This window comes from Lytechinus pictus, chromosome 15, assembly GCF_037042905.1.
Source record: "Lytechinus pictus isolate F3 Inbred chromosome 15, Lp3.0, whole genome shotgun sequence".
Classification (NCBI taxonomy): domain Eukaryota; kingdom Metazoa; phylum Echinodermata; class Echinoidea; order Temnopleuroida; family Toxopneustidae; genus Lytechinus; species Lytechinus pictus.
This window is the reverse complement of record NC_087259.1, coordinates 8805867-8828105: the sequence shown is the minus strand read 5'-3', so window position 1 is coordinate 8828105 and position 22239 is coordinate 8805867. Positions and strand designations below refer to the sequence as shown.

Here is a 22239-nt window from a genome sequence, read left to right as displayed (position 1 = left end):
ATTATTGTGGGGGGGGGGGGGGGCACATCCCCCATCAGACTCCCCCTGTGCTCACGTTGGCGCTGTCACGCCAAATTTAGTTGGCAAATTTAGCTGGTACACCCCCCCCCAACAAAATGCTTCTGGCTACGGCCCTGACCACATCAGCACTAACGGTTATCTTTTCTAGCAAGTTTTCACCACAGTTCAACCAGAGATTATATCGGCCCTTTCACCATCATTAAACCACTACCATCACCATTATCTTCCCACCACCAGCACCACCACTACCACCATCATCATAATCACCATCATCATCCTCGCCACCACCACCACCATCATCAAAATCCTCATCATTCCCACCATCACCATCACAAGCACCACCACCATCATAATCAACCTTCTCACCACCACCATCGTCATCACCATCATCCTCACCATAATCATCACCATCACCACCGTCGTCATCATCACCATCACCATCATGATCATCATCCCCTCCACCACCACCACAATCACCACCATCATCATCCTCACCACCATCACCATCACCAAAACAACCACCATCATCATCATCCCTCACCACCACAATCACCAACACCACCAACATCATCATCACCACAACACCATCACCACCATTATCATCATCATATCATCATCATATCAATCATCATCATATCATCATCATATCATCATCATCACCATCATCTTCATCACCACCACCATCATCATCACTATGACACCACTACCACCATCACAAGCACCACCACCATCATCATCATCCTCACCACAACCATCTTCATCATCATCACCATCACCATTGTAATTATCATCATCATCATCACCATCATCATCGCCATCATTAACATCATCATCACCAACACCACCACCACCATCATCACTATGACACCACCACCATCATAATCCTCATCATTCCCACCGCCACCATAGCTACTACCATCACAAGCACCACCACCACCACAATCACCAACACCACCATCATCATCAACACCACCATCATCATCACCACAACACCATCACCACCACAATCATTATCATCATCATCATCATCATCACCACCACCACCACCACCACCATCATCATCACCACCACCACAATCACCAACACCACCAACATCATCATCACCACAACACCATCACCACCATTATCATCATCATCATCACTATGATCATCATATGATCATCATCATCATCCTCACCACCATCATCACCATCACCACCGTCGTCACCACCACCACAATCCTCACCATCATCACCAAAACAACCATCATCATCATCCCCCACCACCACAATCACCAACACCACCATCATCATCACCACAACACCATCACCACCATTATCATCTTCATCACCATCACCACCACCACCATCACCACCACCATAGCTACCACCACCACAAGCACCACCACCATCATCATCATCATCATCCTCACCACAACCATCTTCATCATCATATCACCATCATCATCACCATTGTCATTATCATCATCATCATCACCATCACAATCATCAACACCACCATCATCATCGCCATCATTAACATCATCATCATCACCACCACCACCATCACTATGACACCACCACCATCATAATCCTCATCATTCCCACCGCCACCATAGCTACTACCATCACAAGCACCACCATCATCATCATCCCCCACCACCACTATCACCAACACCACCCTCATCATCACCACAACACCATCACCACCACAATCATTATCATCATCATCACCATCATCATCACCACCACCACCATCACCACCACCACCATCATCATCACCGCCACCACAACCACCACCACCACCACGTGGAAGCGCCGTGGTGTAGCGGTTCTGACTCTCGCCTTGTAATCAGAGGGTCGTGTGTTCGAATCCCACCATGGCCTAGCGTCCTTTGGCAAGGCGTCAATCCACAATTTGCCACTCTCCACCCAGGTGTTAAATGGGTACCCGGTAGGATGCGAAAGCCTATGTAGTATGCCTAGCAATTGAGTCTTGGAACTCTTGTTGGAATGCTCCCCAGGGAGTGGAGAAGGTGCATACATTGTATGCGGGCATGCAAGGATCCGATGACCGGGGTAATAATATATCTGTAAAGCGCTTAGAGACGTCGTTCAGATGTGTTAAGCGCTATATAAATGCGGAATATTATTATCATCATCATCACCATCATCATCACCATCATCATCACCACCACCAACACCACCATCATCATCATCATGACACCACCACCATCATAATCCTCTTCATTCCCACCGCCACCACCACCACCATCACCATAGCTACCACCATCACAAGCACCACCATCATCATCATCCTCACCACAACCATCTTCTTCTTCTTCATCATCATCATCACCAGGACACCACCACCACCATCATCACAATCATCATCCTCATCACCACCACCATTTTTAAACCAACATTCTACCCAACTCTCACATCACAATATCTCATCTCCGTGACAGACACTATTGTAAAATACACAGACACCCTTGGATTCCAGTGATACAATGTTTTATTATGTACATGATGGTAACATTGTATCCTCACATGTTAACTTGTTAAACTCTAGTTGAAATCATAGAATGCAGGTCAGCTAATAATAATAATAAAAAAAGTAATGAAACACAAGCATGGGGGTGGGGTGGAGTTTGACTCCCGGGGAAAGGGAGAACCCCTTTTCAATTACTCTTTAAGCCATTTCAGCAAATAGATCCAATCTGGGACGCAAAATGCTAGAACAGAAACAGAAGGGGAATTGGGGCAAATCATCATTTAACTTTAACCAATGTACGACTGAATACCTATTACTGGTATGCATTTAGGAAAACACCCACTTAAATCCTCATTAAGTCTAATACTTAGTTGGTCTGATTTCAATTTTGTCTACCGGTACTTATTATTATCTTTGTTGAATGAACATTTAATTCACTAACGGTTCATTGTAATCATTTAGAAAATTTTGTTTCACATACAATCATCTTACCACATCAGCACTAACGGTTATCTTGTCTAGCAAGTTTTCACCACAGTTCAACCAGAGATTATATCGGCCCTTTCACCATCATTAAAACCACTACCATCACCATCATCTTCCCACCACCAGCACCACCACTACCACCATCACAATCAACACCATCACCACAACACCACCACCATCATCATAATCACCATCATCCTCGCCACCACCACCACCATCATCATCAAAATCCTCCCCACCACCACCATCACAAGCACCACCACCATCATAATCAACCTTCTCACCACCACCATCGTCATCATTATCATCATCACCACCACCACCACCATCATCATCACTATGACGCCACCACCATCATAATCCTCATCATTCCCACCGCCACCACCACCATAACTACCACCATCACAAGCACCACCATCATCATTATCCTCATTACAACCATCTTCTTCATCATCATCATCACCAGGACACCACCACCACCATCATTATCACAATCATCATCCTCATCATCACCACCATTTTGATACCAACATTCTACCCAACTCTCACATCACAATATCTCATCTCCGTGACAAACACTTTTGTAGAATACACAGACACCCTTGGAATCCAGTGATACAATGTTTTATTATGTACATGATGGTAACATTGTATCCTCACATGTTAACTTGTTAAACTCTAGTTGAAATCATAGAATGCAGGTCAGCTAATAATAATAATAAAAAGTAATGAAACACAAGCATGGGGGTGGGGTGGAGTTTGACTCCCGGGGAAAGGGAGAACCCCTTTTCAATTACTCTTTAAGCCACTTCAGCAAATAGATCCAATCTGGGACGCAAAATGCTAGAACAGACACAGAAGGGGAATTGGGGCAAATCATCATTTAACTTTAACCAATGTACGACTGAATACCTATTACTGGTATGCGGTTATTCATATCAGTATGTTACTGAAACTATTCAAAATCATGTTAATTTCTTTGAATGGGCTAGCCATGTATCACTGACGATTATTTCTAAACTTTCAAAAATAGAAATAAAGATTAATGTAGAAAGGGTGAATTGGAGGTATTCAAGCAAAAATTAATAAGCAATGATCATTTCAATGATGTTACAATCACACAACATTGACTGGCTGTGAAGGAGACGTACACATATTGCCCAAGCTAGTTTTGTATTTCCTGAGTTGAGACTAGGGCAATTCAAGTCAAGTGGTGAGGGAAAATAATATCTCCAACAGCGAAGACCATAACGTTGGAAATGCTGGTTGATAATTTCATAAAATTTCTTTCGAAACAGAACCGTTTTTTTATGGGAACGTTCCCCATTGAAAAATAGTTCTGTTTCAAAAGAAATTCCATGAAATTATCAACCCTTTTCTCCATTAATGCTTACTTCACAATTTTCTCAAGCCATGAGAAGTTCAAGAGGACCATAACCTGTCATAATTAGCTAGAAATCTGAGACAAACGGTTTTAGTAAAGTCCAACACATGGGGCATCAGACATGGAACTGATCACCAAGTTGAACTATTGTCATGTTATAGTTCTGGTATGTTTTAATGTCCTAAGCAACATTATGCCATTAAAACGTTGTTGCAGTGTCGTTTTTCTTCGCGTTCTCCATTGCCTGAAAGATTGTGTGTGGTTTGAGAAATATAACCGTATTTCCCACTTTGTAACAAATACAATGTTAATATATATATTTTTTTAAGCTGCAACTACAATATCCGTTATAGCTAATAATGATCTCCAATGATTCAGTGATACATGACTGGCCGGATGACTGGCCTCTAAAGGGGAAGTTCACCCTGACGAAAAGTCCAGTTTCATAAAAGCTGGATTGAAAAATATGTGAAGAAATGATGAAAATCCCAATAAGTGTTGTGAATTTTTGACTTTGCGACGTCATAAGCGAGCAGCTTTGACTTTGTCATAGCTTCACATTAAAAAAAAAATTATATGACTGAAAGCATGGGTGTTGGTGCAGAGGTTCATCCTTTGTTCATGGGGGGGGGGGGGGGGCTTCTATTGTTGCGTCCCTCCCCCAAACACATAAGATAATCCCCTGCTCTATGCTCTGCCGCCCATGACTGAAAGTAACAACATGGAATTTATATCACGTGATAGGGGGGGGCTGTTAGCATGTGATGTCACATGACTAAAATTAAAAATCCATAACTTGCTCTTTCCGTGTTTTTACCCCAAACTTCATTGGCATGTTCCGTTGTATTTCTATTTGAATTATCAAAACCAACTCTATGTCGGGGTGAACTTCCCCTCAATAACGACGCCCCACCCCTATCCCAACCTAAGGTACCACAGCCCAGAATTTTGGCAATTTCAACGAAGAGCCAAACATAATTCACAAACATAAACACAATTCAGTGTATCTATGAGCAAAATAAAAAGAGCGAGACTGTTTCAGAGAGAATTGCGATCAAACACAACTTCAAAAATCAATCCCATCTCGACTTTCAACCAATGAAATATGCATACTAGGGACTTCCGCTTGATTTTTTTTAAGTTGTGTTTGAACCCAACCCTTTTTGCAACGGGCCCCAATAATCATTTATCACTGCTAACAATTTTTTTTAAAGGATACAAAAGATGATTTTTTTTTGTTAAAAGCATGAATGGATTTGTACAATGAAAGAGACACAAAGCTGAAAAAAATTATTTCATATTTCTCACAAAATGCCTTCAATATTTCTTCGAATACTTTACACCATCTATGTTTAAAAAAAATTCGTTGGCAAGGAGGTTATAAATAAAAACTTTCAAGCTTTACAATGTCCAAACTGCGTAGTCCTTTGAACGTAAGGTAAATAAGGAAAATCTCCAGGGCCCCGTAACACAAAGCTTTTGTAACCAATTGCAATGATCGTAGAACAATTTTCTACGATCGATCCCATTGACTACAATGTACAATCAGTCGTAAAAAGCAAGCGTACGATTAATCGCTAACCTTTGTGTTACGGGACCCAGAGTCTTAATTAGATTCCTCTCCAAAACACACCGTCGTTTCTGAAATTCTTATGTACAATTGAAACCTGTCCAATGTTATATAGAACAGATGAGACTGTTTTTGGATAATTATCTTATAAGAAAACATGAATAATAATAGCAAAAACGGGTTTAATTCCTCAAATTCATTTTCATGAGCAACCCTTAAACCATCTTCTCATCAGGATAGAAGATAGACCACAGTGATTCCATTTTCTATTACCGATATTACGGTTTGTTACAACTGAAAAATAGGTTTATGAACATAATTTTAACAGAATGAGTTCATCTGGAATGAATGAATGAATGAAATGCTAATTCAAATCTTGGTATATTTCAGCGGTTATAAAAGGAAGAATGTTTAATCAATTCATCTTGCAACCGGAGGTGAAAGATAAGAAATTCCTAGGCACGACTTCACAAATGAGGTTATGGATTTGTGGCTAACACCAAGTTTTATGCAGATTACATACATTAACTATGGTCTGAATTAGTGTGCAGAGAATGAAGGGGTCTAAAATTCTATGAAGGGCACTAGATTTATACTGGTTGATATGGTTTAAGAAACCATTTAATATGTGTAAATTAAAACAGTATACTCAGTAGTTCAATATTGTGGGCTACTTTATGCTGAAACCATGGTAACAAGACTGACGAAAGCTTATCATTGGATCTTTTCTCAATATACAAACTAATGAATAGTGTCATTAATTCATGAAATCTGCCACAGATTCATAACCACCTTTCCTTGTGAATATGTTTTAAAATATTAAAAAGCAAAATGTTAAGTTTCCATTTTATGATCAAAACACCTCTCCTTCGAAAGACAATGCTGAAAAGTAATGAAAGTCCGAACTCTTAGCTAAAAATTCTTATTTTAAAGAATACGATAATCAAAATCCTTTACATACGAGGTCCACACAAGATCAGCCGAGTTGCTTTGTTGGAGAAAGTTAGAAGTTTGAATGTCAGAGTGAGTATAACAAACTTAACACTCCAAAAATTGCAAATTAAATAAACCTATCATGAACACACAAGATTGCTATTACATATGTCGTAATAGTAACGCCTTTTTAATCTCATGTCAATTTAGTTGACAAGGTATTTGGCAATGAAATTTTACTGCAACTCTGATTACAAGAGTACATGTAGGATTATGACTTTACGGACATCTAGATCAATTTATTGTAGCCATATCTCCTTTTGACAAAATACAAATTTTACATCACAGAACAGGATACCTCCTGATTGACCAAGCACAAACATACCTCATAAAAAAGGCGAGAAGATACTTTAGGAGAAGATTCTCTTTCAGGACATACAGTATATACTAATTCTGTGTTCAAGACAAGTCTTTATTAAATTGACAATTTTAAGGTGCAAAGTTTTACACCGACTTAATTGGTAGACAGCGGGGATACGTGATATAGGAATATTTTTAAGGAAAGGCTAAATTGATGTGATATTGTGTTTTGGAAGAATTTCTCTGCTATTGAGTGGTGTTCATGTCAATTTTGCCTTTTAAAGCAAATTTGTTTATTTGGCAATCATGAAACATCTCTATTGTGGAATATATTCCTTCAGACTTTTACTTTATAGTTAACTTGTAATATTCTGGATGGTCTATACTACAGCCATAATTTTCCCCTTGAAAATTGATTGAAATCAGAATCTAATTTGAATTACATACTTATTTTGTCCCTGAAAAGACTAAATAATGGCAATAAATACTTTTGAAAAGATGTAATCATCGCATTACTTTTTGCTTTTTGGCACAATTTGAATCAATAAATGCAAATTATGCTCTTTTGAATAAAAACAAACCAAAACATGTGTAATGTTTCAATATGTGAGAAAAAATTCTGAATTCTGAAACACAGCTGCTTCTGTATGCTACTTGAAAACATAATTGAGTAAAATGGAAGAAATTAAACTACCAAAGTCTGAATACAGTTTGTAATTATTAGAATTAAAAAAAACATCCCTAAAAATGATATTTGTGAAAAAAAACATAAAAAAGGGCCATAGATAGAGCGAAAGATAAAAAAGGAAAGTCCTAAAAAAATCTGGAGGTTCACACTGTCTCCGAGCAGTGTCTCAGTGTTTACTACTGCTGCGTGAATCCCGGCCGTCGTCAAAGTTAGCGCCCTCTATCGGTTGAATACTGAAGTCGAGGTTGGATTGCCCGCCAGCCCAGCTGGCACTGCCGTCCTCGTTGACGTTCCCGTTGCTGCTTCGGTCGTCACCCCCACCCCGGGGTGAGGTGTGCTGGCTGTCGCTACCGCTACCCATACGGTCATGGGACCCGGTGTCCTGAGGGCGGGGATGGGGGGTACAGGATTGGTGTAATGGTGGGGGGGGGGGTCGAGGGGAGGGGCAAGAGAGGAAGTGGTAGTTTTAAAAGTGTGTAGGTGGAAAGCAACCGAAAGTGGTGGTGATAGAGGGGGGGGGGGGTCGTGGAGAAGTTGGGGAGGGGCATCATAACATTAGAAGATGGATGTGAAGGTAGACGAAGATAAAAGAGTAAAAGCAGAGGTGAACAGAGGAGAGATAAAGGCAGAAAGAAATGGAACCAGAGCAAGATTTAAAAGCATTATAATCAAGATTATAATGCAGAAGAGAAAAGTTCGGGGCATGTGGGCAAGTAGGTTGATGTTGGGAAATAGAGGGGTATTGGGGGAGGCATATCATAGGGATAGTGTAAGGGGACATGAAGAATGTAGGTTATCATGAGTGGGGGGTGGATAAAAAGAATTTTGGAAAGAACAAAGGGGAAAGAGTAGGAAACAGGTGAACAGGAAGAGGAGGAGGGGGTGACAGGTGGAAAGGGGGCGGATTGAGAGAACGAGAGAACAAGAAAACATAGAGTAATGGCATGTTTCAATAAATGAGCTCTTTAATACCTGAAGGGCTACATATAGGGGTATACTTAACCAGACAATCCCATAATAGATGACAACGAAAATTGATTTTTAAGTAAAGAAGTCAAGATTTATCAGGCGTGAAAATTGTGCTAGAAAAAAAAAATCCCAAACTAAATTCCCCCGTCTCTCTCTCTCTTTTACCTGAAAATAAACCTAAAAATTAACAGCAATTTCAAGTTGAATCGACTTCCACATAGATGAATGGATGAATGATTAACTGATTGGTGGGCTGAATAGTACGAATTTCATGCATTTTAGGAGGGAAGGGCGCAAAAAATGTCACGAGATGTTGAAAAAGGAATACAAGCGGAATGATCATGCAGTATAGTTTACAAAACATGCAGTCCTAAAGAAAACATTGTCCATAATTTTGAAAGAATGCTGGGGGGCTAAAAGAAACCCACGTCATGCATAAAACTGGAATCGGAACCGGACTTCTCCAAATGCCGGACCGGGAACAAAGCTACAAATAAATAATCAAATAGGTTTAGAATGGAAGTGGTTTTGTATCATGCGAACATGCAATATGAGTGGAATGAGTACTACTGGTATAAAGTTAGAATCAAAATGGGGATGGGGGTAAGAGCTCATTTATTAAATAACACATCATTACAACTATTCTTCTCTCTGCATCTCTCTGTAAGCATCCAGTTAATGGTCAAACGTCACATTTTCTCTAAAATCATGGTGTCGCTCCAGTACAAGTCGACAGCGTCCTATATGCATGTTATTTATTGACCGTTGTGTGAACACTGCCTCCGATACTGTCTTTAAACCGTCATGCTTCTTCTAGTCTTCGGCTTTGACGAACATCAGGATGATGACAACCATATTTTTCTCAACAGATGCACAACCTCGGTCTTCCTTTCCCCGTTTGGAGATTTTCTGCCAATGTCGGAAATACTTTCATTCTAACGATATTTTAGCTATCATTTTAGGGAAGTTGCAGATGTCTCCGGTAGTTAACGGTCCCATTTTAGAGATCAACAGACCGGTAAATACATTTATAGAAATATATGCTGGAGAGAATTAAGAGTGCAGGTTGTATACAAGAGAGGGGGCGAAAAAGAGGGTAGTTTTGAAAATGGGGAAAGGTTAGGGCATTAGTTAGGCTATGGGAATTAGAACACCATGCATAAAATATTGAAGCACAAATTTGTTTTCTTTCCTATTTTTGTCGATGAGAAATGGGCAAACATGTTATGTGTTTTCTTGAGCAAAATATGAATATATATCTAGTTTAAAAAGTATTAGTGACTTGAGTGGTGTACAATATGAAAAATGAACCATCCGGTGTGAATAATTGTCACAATTATGTCACATCCCCATGTACTATATTACTTGATGATTTGTGAGCCGGATGGAAAAAAAATCTGTCTTCAAGATACCATAGCTAATTCTACTCAATGCAAACTACATGTGTGTATTAATATGTTAGGGCAATATTACCATTATGAATCAGAAATCATTTGTATGCATGGCATTATCGATAAAACTCCTCCACTTTCTTGTACATGTAGCTCTTTAGTGAAACTAACTTCCGAGAGCACAAGCAACATTGCAGATCAAACGCGATACATTAGACAAGGTTTCACTCTCTTTTTTGAGCATGGAAAAAGGATAATTATCAACAGTAAAGATTACAATATGATGATGATGATTGATGATGATGGTAATGACAAGTAAAATATTAATAAGTGGGTCAAAGGGCAAATCCTTCCCACACAATTTCCAGTAATTTTTTTTACTTAAAAGCAGAAAATAAGTCAGGTTAGGGCTGCCTGCAGAGTATTGATATGAATAATGAAAAGGGAGTGGCTTCTTTTTTTAAACCAGGAAAAAGGGTCAAGCACAAACTCTAAACTAGTTTCTGCTATTCTACAAGTTAACCCCTACCATGCTTTTAATATTTGATATTTATAATCAAAATCTTTCAGGAGGTGAAGATGAATCATTATTGACAAATCTTTGTAGATGAAAATGGAAACAGATATACTGCATCAGTATAATATTTTTAAGCAAGCAAAAATTGTAAAACATTGAACAATTTGTTATTTCTAATGAAAAGGGGAACAGCTATAGTGCTGATTTTAAAATGGTAGAAAACACTTGGGTCTGGTAACATGAATCAAAGCAATTGATTGTAGGGCTATTCTTATGATTGATTGCATTTCTGGAATCAACCATACACATCAACTGTGCGATCAATTTCTAATCTTTGCGTCACAAGGCCAATGTTTCTGTACGAGGAAGATATCTGAAGCCAATCTGTTATAGTCGAGCATTTATCACTCAAATATTGGGTTAGATTCGCTGTCCATGGCATGGTAGTGGGGTTCCACGACATTTACTCCGACGACAATTGCTCTGATGGAAAATCTGCCTGTTAGGCCAAACCTAAAACCCAACCTCCAAAACTAAATAAACCCTAATCCTTATCTTTACATTATTCTGAATCAAAAACCCAAACTCTATTACAATCCTAACTCTAAACCTACGCCCTCTGAGATATTAAGGCCAGAGCAAATGTCGCAGGAGCAAATGTCACTTAAAAGTTGTCTTTCTCCGACAGTTACCATAGCAACAGTCAGAGGCCAGTGCTTCTTAGCCAATCAAAACCAAGGCTTCACTAAAATAGTCAGCACGACCATTTAGTCAGTGCTGACAACTTTGATGAAATAACCCCCCTGGTAGTGTTACGTAACAATGGGGGAAATAAATATACTTTGTATTTGATTATTGGCCCTGTTACACAAACCATAGCACTTGATCATAGGATCAATTTTACGATTGATTACACTGAACATTACACACTATCAATGGTGCAAATTAACTGTACGATTGATCACTATGCTTTGTGTGAGTGGCACCAGACTTTCATTTTTTTTCTGGTAAATGTGTGATTTCTCAAAGATTTATCTACAAATCTTTGTTTTTCACTTTTTGACATCTACTGCTTCCAATTAATCACAAATAATCGCAGAGTGGTAAACCAAATAACTTGTATGTAGCTGGAAGAATGAACAGTAAAACTAAGGTGTCTTTTACAGATCAAATCAATAATTGAAGGAAATTAAGGGCTAGGAAATTGCTAGCCATCACGTAAGAATCACAAATCAAATGGCAGATCTTTTCTTGGCACTGATTTTCATTTTTATTATTTTTTAGTTACATGTGCTGACCATTTACAATACAATATACATGTACACGGCATAAATACAAGTCAAAACCAATAAAGAGATCGAGAGAGAGAGAGGGGGGGAAATATAGGTTACAGGAATAACACATTTACAAAAGCTAGAGGAGAGAAATAAAAAGACAAAATTACCAAGGAATAATCTCATATTCTCGCAATATTTGATATTCACATATAGAATTAATATGCTATCACATACTTCACAATCCAAGCAAAGAGTTACAAGAGTAACTGCCGTGAGTGAGATATTGATGGGACAACGTGAAATGTTCCAAACTTCTTGCTTATATTGGATATAGTGCCATCTTTTTTGGAAGCCTCAAAAAAGAGAAAAGAGGCCATTCAAGCCTTTGCAAGAATTGGGTAGCCATGAACCGGACTTGGAGCCGGTTTCAAAAAGAGTTACAACTATATAACTTTGCAATTATGGTAATTACCATGGTAACAGGGCTCAGCAGCCAATCGCAATCAAGGTTTCCACGGCAGTTACTATGACGCCAAAGTTACCACAGTTGTAAGGCTTTATAAAACAGGCCCCCAGATCAACAGATCTTCTAGTTCTTTTCTCGTCACTTTACCCTAACACATTATTGTTCAACCTTAATCAATTTCTTTACAAAATCTTGACTGGAAGAGGCTTGAATATTTCATTAGAAAGATGAAGATACAGTGATTTGCTATGAAATTCGATGATACTTAGATTGTGAGGTATGTAATGGCGTTGTCGATATTTTGTAATGACAGTGGTGTGGTCCACAAAATTTAAAAAAAAATTAAAATAGTGCTGATCTATGGCTGGCCATCCATGCCACTTTTCGCTTTCAACGTTGGTCTCTAATGCTGCGTTCACACTATCTCGATTAGACCCTCGCCTGAATTCGGTGTGAATTGTGGAGTAATTATTAAGATCGGGGGCTGTAACAGTAAAAATAAGCTTAATATTTTCAATTATACAATGCCTACTGGGCTTGTTGTACGCATGCAAGTGGGAGGCTGAATGTGAAACATTCGTACCCTTACACACGTGCCGTCCAAGATGTAATATCACAAGGTTCGATTCACAGTGCTGGATAAATAAACACGGATGCGATACGCTTAGGGCCTAATAGCACACTGCTGCTGCTCATGTAGATAACAATTTCCAAATTATGTTCAAAATATCCAAGAACTGAAATTCTATAACCAATTACAGGTATTTAATGGACCTCACCACAGTGGGGAGACCCAGCATCGTGGATGCGCAAATTCAGTTGATTTTTGCTTCCTTCGTCAATGATAATTGAGTATTATTCGACTGAATCGCGAACAAGATTTGCACCATCATTTAAAGACCAATGGAACGGCAAACGCTGGCACGTATGGCCTGCCATAGCCAAGTCAACACCCCCACACATTATCTTTCTTCACTTTAATTTGCATAACGAAACTAATGATACTGTTAAGATATATATTATACAATTCAATTTCAAAGTCACTGCATTGGAAGATATCACAAATATATTTCCCTCTATCATCAATTTGGAATTCCTATGAAATTACCGGGATCGACGCTGATTTGCGGGAATGTTCAAGTCATTTAAAAAGCAACAGATGAGGTCTCACTCAACCAATGCATAAGACACCGGCTCTCTAACATCATTGTTATATAGTCTAGAATAAAAGTTTATAAGTTAGATTTTTTGAAATCATTAATATAATGCATAAGTTTATAAACTTCAATTTTGCAAAACTCATATCCACATACAATCATTTTTAATACTTATTATCAATCAACTCTCTTCTTATTTAATCACAATATGATGGCAGAATGACAACCATAGAATTAATGAGTCAATTCATAACACTTCCATGATCTGAAAAATTATGAATCAAATTACAGGAATCTTGACTATTATATAAAATCATTGTTACCATTTTGGCACTAAAAAAATCTGCCACTAAAATATGTTTAATCAACAGTTCGTATTATTAAGATTCTTCTGTGTCCTCTTATTACAACAAACTTCAGCCTGGTAAAACACAAACTAAAATTCCCATTAAAACAAAAACAAAGCTATATTTTAATGCTTTATGGGAACCACAACATATTGGCAACTTTTTTAAACCCCCAAAAGACAAATAACAATTTGAAAGAGTTCAATGAATAAATTCCTAAGTTATATACTATGCCACTGGAGAGCAGAACCATAAATAGATCAATTAACTAAAATTATATAAAAAAGTTTATTCTAAAAAAAAGTTCCACTTCAAAATTGAACATGACTTGCGGACCTATTATAATCCAAATAAATATGGCAAAAAATGAAACGGAATGAAACTTTTGAAAGTTAAAATGAATCGCTTAGTATCCATGCACCAATAATAAAATCAATCTTTTGGCAGAAGAAGGATAATCAGTAAAAGGACATACAATTCATTCTACCACAGTTATATATTTACATACATGTAAGACAAATTTTTGCTATAATTCTCTGTGAATTCATTGGCACAAGCAGCTAAGACTGAAAGAAATTCAGATATTTTTTCACAGTATTTTGCAACATTAAAAAATAACAGCGAAAACAAAATTATGTGGGACTTCTATGACCGAGTCTCTCTTGGAAATGGGAAAGAAATTAAGCAAAATGTCTAGAATTATGAGAAAGCTTGTTCACTGAAACAAAAGCTGTTAAAACTTAATGAATTATTACTCAAGGTTGAAATAACTAAAATTCATCGGGGATACTAAAACAGGTCATTTTCAAATGTTATCAACTACAAGAAATTCCCCTTGCGCCAATGATTTCGTTCAAATAACCTGGCACTCTTAAAAAAAATAGTGCCTCTTTCCCTATAGTAAAGATTTACACTAAACTCTAAATCGTTTGCGTCAAGATTTCGGTGGTTAATATTTCCTATTGTACATGGTCTTGGTTTATTAGGCGTAATTTACAATGGATGTAATGGTTGCATATTACAAGAATGGAATGGGTATCTTGGCATCCATAGAGGTATGAAGAGGCGAGGAGAGGGATTGGTTGGGGATGCAGCACTTTAAATAAAGAGAAGAAAAACAACTCTGAAGCAAAACTGAAGGACTCACAACAGTGCAAAGATGTTGATTTTGAGAGGTTTAGGTTTTTTTTTTAAATTGTAGTCAATATCCATGGTTTATTAGGCCCAAATCTGAACTCTGCACATGTTTGGTCCAAGAAGCCTTCTGATTCTTTGATAGAGCCTGTTCAGTTCTCGATGAGGTGGACTTGAACTCGGGCCCTTTATTTTCCCGCAAAACAGCCATGCTCAAAGTTGTTTCAATGATTTAGTCAACTGCTGAAGAGGGGTCTAATCTCATGTCTACGTTCTGCTTAAGAATAGAGCCCAACTCTCCTCATTCTCAGAAAACAATAAAGGCAAAATATACATGAATGGGGGCACACCCATTTTGAATTTCACTTCACTTTGACTGGTTGGATCCAACAGGAGGAGCGTTCACACCAACAAAACAAGTTCCTAATAATGCATGTGCCACAGGATTTGAAACACGCAACACAAGAGGTATCAACGTCGGTAGACTTGTTAGTGTTAACAGGGCATAAACCTTGCTGCATCACCCTCTAACCCCACCCCCCCCATCCCCCACCCCTATAGATATGTATTTGAAATATATTGGTAATGCCCCAGTCACATCGACTTAAAAAGACTCCAAACCAACCAATGAAATGCCATTGGTAATAACATAACAGCTTTGGTCGGTTTGCGCTCAGTTTGGCCGGCGTGACTGTGCCATATGAGGGGCGAGGTGTTGTGATGTTACCCATGATGATGGTGGTAGTAGTGGTGGTGGTTATGATGATTATTATAATTGGGGGTTGAGAAGGGGGTCATGTTGCACCTACCATGTCCCCGCTAGCCCTCCCTGAAGGGTACTGGCCCAGGGATGAGGGGTTGTAAATGGACGGCGGCTGGGAGTGAGGGGGCAGGCTGTCGCTGTTGTAGCTACCTGTCTGTGATATGACCTGTCTTAAGCTCGCCACCTGTAGGGGGTGGAGGGGATGAGGAAGAGGGAGAAGGGAGAGAGAAAGTTGGAAAGTAGGTGGAGGAGTGTATAGTAATGGAAGAAAAAGGAAAACAGAGAGAGGAGAAAGACAGATGAAAGTAAGATAGGAAGAAGGTTAAGGAAGGACAAAAGGAAAGACAATGAGAGCAAAAGAAGGTAAGATAAGGAGGCGAAGATGGAAGTTGGAGTGGAAGGAGAGCAATGAGATAGAAAGAGGGTATGATAAGGAGGCAAAGGAGGACGTCGAGTGGAAGAAAGGAAAACAGGAAAAAAGAAGAGAGTGGTAAAGGAAAGAAGAAAAAGGATTGGGTAGAGTGGAAGAGAGATCAGGGTAGTGAAGTAGCAGGGAATGTCAAGAAGAATGGGATAATGTTTTGAGAGAGAAACAAATTGTAGAAACAAGGGAAAAGATGGAATGGGAGAGAACAAATAAAAATAGCTATGATAATTATACATTCATTATGTATATTCTGAATAGTATATTCAAATATTTGGAGGTTTCAACAATGTGTTTCTGACTGAGGGGTCTCTGTAAGATTTAATTTTTTATTTTTTTATTTAGATATTATTAAACCAGGTTATAACATAAATGGTCTTAAACTGAAATTCTAGATGCACGTTTTCCAAAAAAAAAAACAAAAAAAAACCTGTGCTTGGAAATGAACAGGATAGAACAGAACATATCTGTAATGATATCCAAATTCATTGCTGAAGTGTCTAATTATTACTTACACTGTACTAATGATATAATTAATACTGCAATTTGATTAATTAGTAATAAATAGATTGAAAAAGACAAGATCATTACAGTCATAAAAAAAAGTTTCACAATCTTCAACTCTATCTTCAGTTCGTAAATTGTTCTTTAGTTTGTAGCATACACAAATTAAAATAAGATTAATAATATGTAAATTGGAGTTCACATGCAAACAAGAATTCACTCACACCACTTAAAGCACACATCAAAGTTCTATCCATTTGTCTGTTTATGTTATACTATTTATCCTATTATTATGCTTCTTAAATGGTAAAGAATAATGAGTTTCTTCATCTTCTTTCAATTACACCTCTTTTATTACTAGAAAAAAAAAACACTTCCAATCCAAGATTCACACATCTCAAAAAAAATAACAATCCCCCTGCGACATACAAACAACCTCACACCGACATGCCCCCCCTCCCCCCACACACAGATACCACATATTCCATTTCCTGTCTCACACCCCTTATTATTTAGCTTCTTTAAGAATCTTGGCATCGCAATGGAGGCTTGAACAATAAGTTAGAAAATTACATATGATAAAGCACCAATATCCATGTCTGTGCATTACTTCTATGAAAATGATAGCTCTCTATTTTGTCTCACTTCTATACATTATTTTTTGATGAGTTTTTTAATTTCTACTAGTAATATTTGCCTATTGGTTATTAGTATCATGTTGCTTATTTTCTTTTATTAACTTTGGCATGAACTGATAAAAGTTTGATAATCAATTTCGAAAAGGGGATCTATCGATATCCACAGAACCCCACCCTTTTTTCAAACTAAGCTATCCTACCATCACCGCACACATCTCAATACCTGGGACTGAACGTTGGCACCCACTTGATTTGGCAGCTGGTAACTGTCTCCATTCGGCATCCCCATGTACTCTGTTCCGCTGCTTCCCATCATGCCCCCACCCGATGACATGCCGTAGCCACCGCCCCCTCCCGAGCCCGAGGTGGGCGTGCCCGGTGACTGACCCTCCTGGGAGCCGGCCGAGGCCTGCGATTGGCTGGACGGGTTGACACTGGAGACGGCCGAGGCGGCGTTCTTTGCAGCATAGAGGTTGGCTTCTTCTTGGGCCTTGCCGATGTTCTTCTTGTAGCGGATCCTCTTGTTACCAAACCAATTGGAAACCTGGAGATAAAACAAATGCAAATGATGACCTTAATTGTTTTAAAGCTCCTATGAATCATATAGTGAATGGGTAGGTTGGGAACTATAGGAAAATAAGGAGTACAGGCATATAAGCAGACCTACATGTAGTCATCTTTTGATCTTGTCCAGGATATTTTTCACACCATTAAGTTTGTGAGACCCTACATAATGCTGATTATTAGGCTAAATATTTTTCACTTGTGCAGAGTAACCTTGAACTTTGAATTTAAATAGATAATTTGGTTGAAAATGATTTCAAATGTTATGAAACAAATTGGTCATTCACACTTGCACACACAAAAAATCATACCAGAATATAAACCATTACAAACTTGACATTTATGTGTCCACAGCAGCACTAGGAAGTTACACACTTGATTGTGTGAACCGTTGTTCAAAGTCAGTCCCAAAATGAGAATTATACATGTATATCTGGGTGATACTGATTTGTAAACCCCCTCACCCCTACCCCCCCCCCCCGGCATACGCATACACACACAATATTATATTATTATATCGTCAGCTATGGATGGTTGAAACTCTTGCATACAACATGCCACCGAGGACGTTTGTGTGTATGACACCAGTGATGTTAAGGACGTATGCAAAGTTTGTCCCATTGTTCAGAGTATTTTACATTTTAGTGCCACCTACTTTAAATTTACAGCCCATTGAGAGACTACAAAAAAAGAGACCCGTCCATGTTTAACCAAACATCCCCGGTTAGATAGTGTTTTATCATACAAAAACACACAAAACCCACACATACAGAGATCCCCACAGTCCATACCTGTGCTACCGTGATGGCGCACTTCCTTGCTAGTTCTTCTTTCGCTTCTTCACTTGGGTAGGGGTTGCTAAGATGGGAGTAGAAGTATTCGTTGAGGATCTCTGTTGCTTGCTTGCTGAAGTTCCTTCGTTTTCTCCTATAAAGACAAATACAGGAAGAAATTACAATGAAAAGTCAAGATATAAACCAAACCAAATGCTGCTGTCACATCAACAGAACTATCTCCAAACTGACTGTATGATGATATGCCATTCAAATATTGCACAACGACTACTTTTTTGTATGCAAGCAAATAGGAGACTGAAAGTGAGAATTTGTACTGTTGCACACTTCCTGTCCAAAATGTTGCATGGTTTCACAGGTGATGTAACAATATAATTCATTTGATTGCACAAAGTAAATAAATGTAGGGGCACTACACGTAGAGCCAACTGCAGATATGATGTGCGCTTCAATCACTGATGACTACGCATGCTGCTGCTCAGGAATTCTGTTTTTGGCTTTAATAATTCTCTGGACGAAAACACTTCATTCTACTTACCAACTGCGTCTCCATCATCTGACCCCTTGGCCATTCTGATCATTGAAGAAATTAAAGGAGATCTTCTACACAATCTTACCTTGCTACTCTAAACCCAGAGACCGGTTCTTTCCTCCTTGGACCAAGTGAATCTTGTGACATACTGTCATCTTCAACACTGAATCTTTATGCCAGAGTCACAGCGGTGAAACCGACTTCAGACTACAAAAAATATATCTTGTTCTCACAGATCATTGATCAGTTTGAAGTCAGTTTCGTTGGTATGTGTCCAAGCCATGGGGTAGGATATCTTGAAGGTGGTCTTACCAGATGTCCAAGAACCATGGTTTTATTCATCGACGACGCCGACTTGTTCCGCCACCTCCAGAGTCCAGAGTGGACATTGATTGAGGGAAAATATCTTTTCCAAAGCTATACTGACTCTCAAATTCCCTACAGTTGATTTGGAGGGAGTCGAGGGGATTGGCACTGACGAATTAGAGAATTTGGGAGTCGGTCCCTCTACGCTAGCTTAGAGAAAGATAGGTTCCATCTATCAAGGTCCTCTCTGGACAACACCATCAGTGGCACTGGAACGTTCTGATCAGACTTAGCATAGGAGGACCAATCATTTTGTGTAAACAACTACTCCACCCCAAACTGTTTGTCAGAGCCAAACTTTCCTCCGCCACTGCTGCTCCAGACGTATCCAACACCAATCGACTTTCAGTAAAGTGACAACTGAATTTCTGAGACTGGGGAACCTTGGGGATGATTATTCCTTGCATCACCGGAACGTAAGGCTAGACAGCTTCACAACCTCTGGAAATATCCTTTAATCTTTTCCAACTGATGCACAATATTATAAAAGATGGTTAACCCAGAGGACATTAAAACTTCCATGCAGATTTTCAAAGCCATAAACCTAAATATCTAATATGCTTCAGGTTTTATCATTTTGTGTGAAAAAAGGGCCATTATCATCTCATTTCCTGACTGGACTAAGGGCATAAAGATTTATGCACGTCGATTACCAATCCTTTCGGTCACGAAGAAGGATGTTAACTCTTGAACACATTGTTCATTTTTATACTTGGGCTACAGTCCTTCCCTACTGGAAAGTACAGTGTCCCACAGTGGGTTCAGTGTGGAACACAATGTGAAAACACCTTCACACTGTTAAATTTGAGCATTTCAACAGTGTGAATCACATATTCGCATAGTCCACAATGTGAACACGCTGTGCACGGTCCCACTGTGTAACACTGCGTTCTTTCCAGCAAGGTTACGCCAGCCGCAGACCCTTTTGCCAATCATGCGGTGATCGGATGTTGTGAGAGGCATAACGATGATCTTACCTGGCATCCAGGAACCTTGAGCGTAGAATCATGACAGCTTCGCAGGTGCTCTGCTTCAGCTGGACCTGGATGGCGTTGAACTTGCGGTGGATGATGCTGACCATGCGCTCGATCTCCTTGGGGGCGATGGGTCGCGTCCTGCTCTGTTCTCGGAGCAGGTTCATGACGTGCGTTGTGAACTCATTACATGCCTGCTTGGGAGTCAGAAGAGGAGGGCATAAGTTGGTATGATAAATGTTGAATAAGGTTCTTGCGAGAACGGTCAAAGACCCACAATGTCGGATACGATTGAAATTTTGAATATTGCGCAAGATTCCGGTGAAGAGTCACGAGTTGCAACTCTAAAATTCATGCCCAGGTCCCACGTGGCACTCTTAATTGTTGGGAAATGAAGTTGTGTTCAATTTTTGGAGAATTTTTGCAATTCTCTCTGCAACAGGTACCTGACCTGTAAAATCACAAGTTTCACAACCAAACAGATAGTAAAATATGTACATATAGATATCCAAACTTTCAATACAATTTTTCCCATTACCTCTATTATTGTGTCATTGACAGTTACTTGTCTAAAAATCATTGTTTGCTGAGCTAAATCATGGAGTAACCTGCATTTCAACTTTTAATATCTTGTCCCCTTGCCTATTCCATCCTTATGATTTGCAATTGATTGATTCAATCAATAAATCAAATTCAATCAATCAATCAATCAATTAATCAATCTCGACTATGGCAAGCCAGTGATACCATCATCTGAAATGCATATGTTCGTTCAAATTATTTCTTCTGTAATTATGAGAAACATATGCGTGCATATTTTGTCCTCCAAGCATGCACTTTGTTTCCAATTGGACAGTTGCATATACATTGTCGATTATGATGCCAATGGCTCGCCATAAGTGGGAATGATTAGATCGATCATAACTTGGAGCAAGACTGGTCCCTGGAGAAGAGACTAGCTGCTCTTCATGATTTCTCACCTGCTCGTATTTTTCAAGTTCCGTATGGTAGATTTGCCTGATCTGAGCCAGCTTCGCCCTGTAATCTGAATGTTCGATAGCATTCTCCGGTTGGCCTAGTCCTCCGCCCGACGCTGCTGCTGCTGCTGCCGCCGCCGCCGATCCTCCGCCCTTCTCTGGCCCTGCCACGCCCTCTGCTATCAGCATATTGTCCAACCGCATCAACTGTGGATCGGGCGGCTCTTCTTCTTGAGCTCCGCGAATACTCAGAACTATAAAGAAGACAAAAAAATAAATATTATATTTAACAATATATTCAGCTGCAATTTTACAATATCAAATGTATGTATTCACAAGATGTTATTATCTAGACATAACACCATGCTGACCAATATTTTGAAGAAAGTTATATCATATTCGTGAGTTTGGCTTTTCTTGGTCAAGTGATGCCTATGGATACGAATATAAGTGATTATCAGTCTTTTACTCTTTTCAGTTCATACAAAAATCTATTTTTATGGCATATTACATGATCCAATCAATTTT

The 22239-nt window shown here is 39.0% G+C and overlaps 1 protein-coding gene across 1 annotated transcript; it reads right to left on the bottom strand.

The window, feature by feature from the left end:
• Nucleotides 1-3590: 3590 nt before the first annotated feature.
• On the bottom strand, nt 3591-21964 carry LOC129277710 (pre-B-cell leukemia transcription factor 1-like). The gene is made up of 6 exons (XM_054913857.2): nt 21715-21964; nt 20738-20931; nt 18860-18995; nt 17728-18048; nt 15985-16122; nt 3591-8299 (listed from the first exon to the last, which is right to left on the bottom strand). The coding sequence occupies exons 1-6, from the start codon at nt 21913-21915 to the stop codon at nt 8084-8086; spliced, it is 1206 nt and encodes a 401-aa protein (XP_054769832.1). The 5' UTR covers nt 21916-21964; the 3' UTR covers nt 3591-8083.
• Nucleotides 21965-22239: the final 275 nt, after the last annotated feature.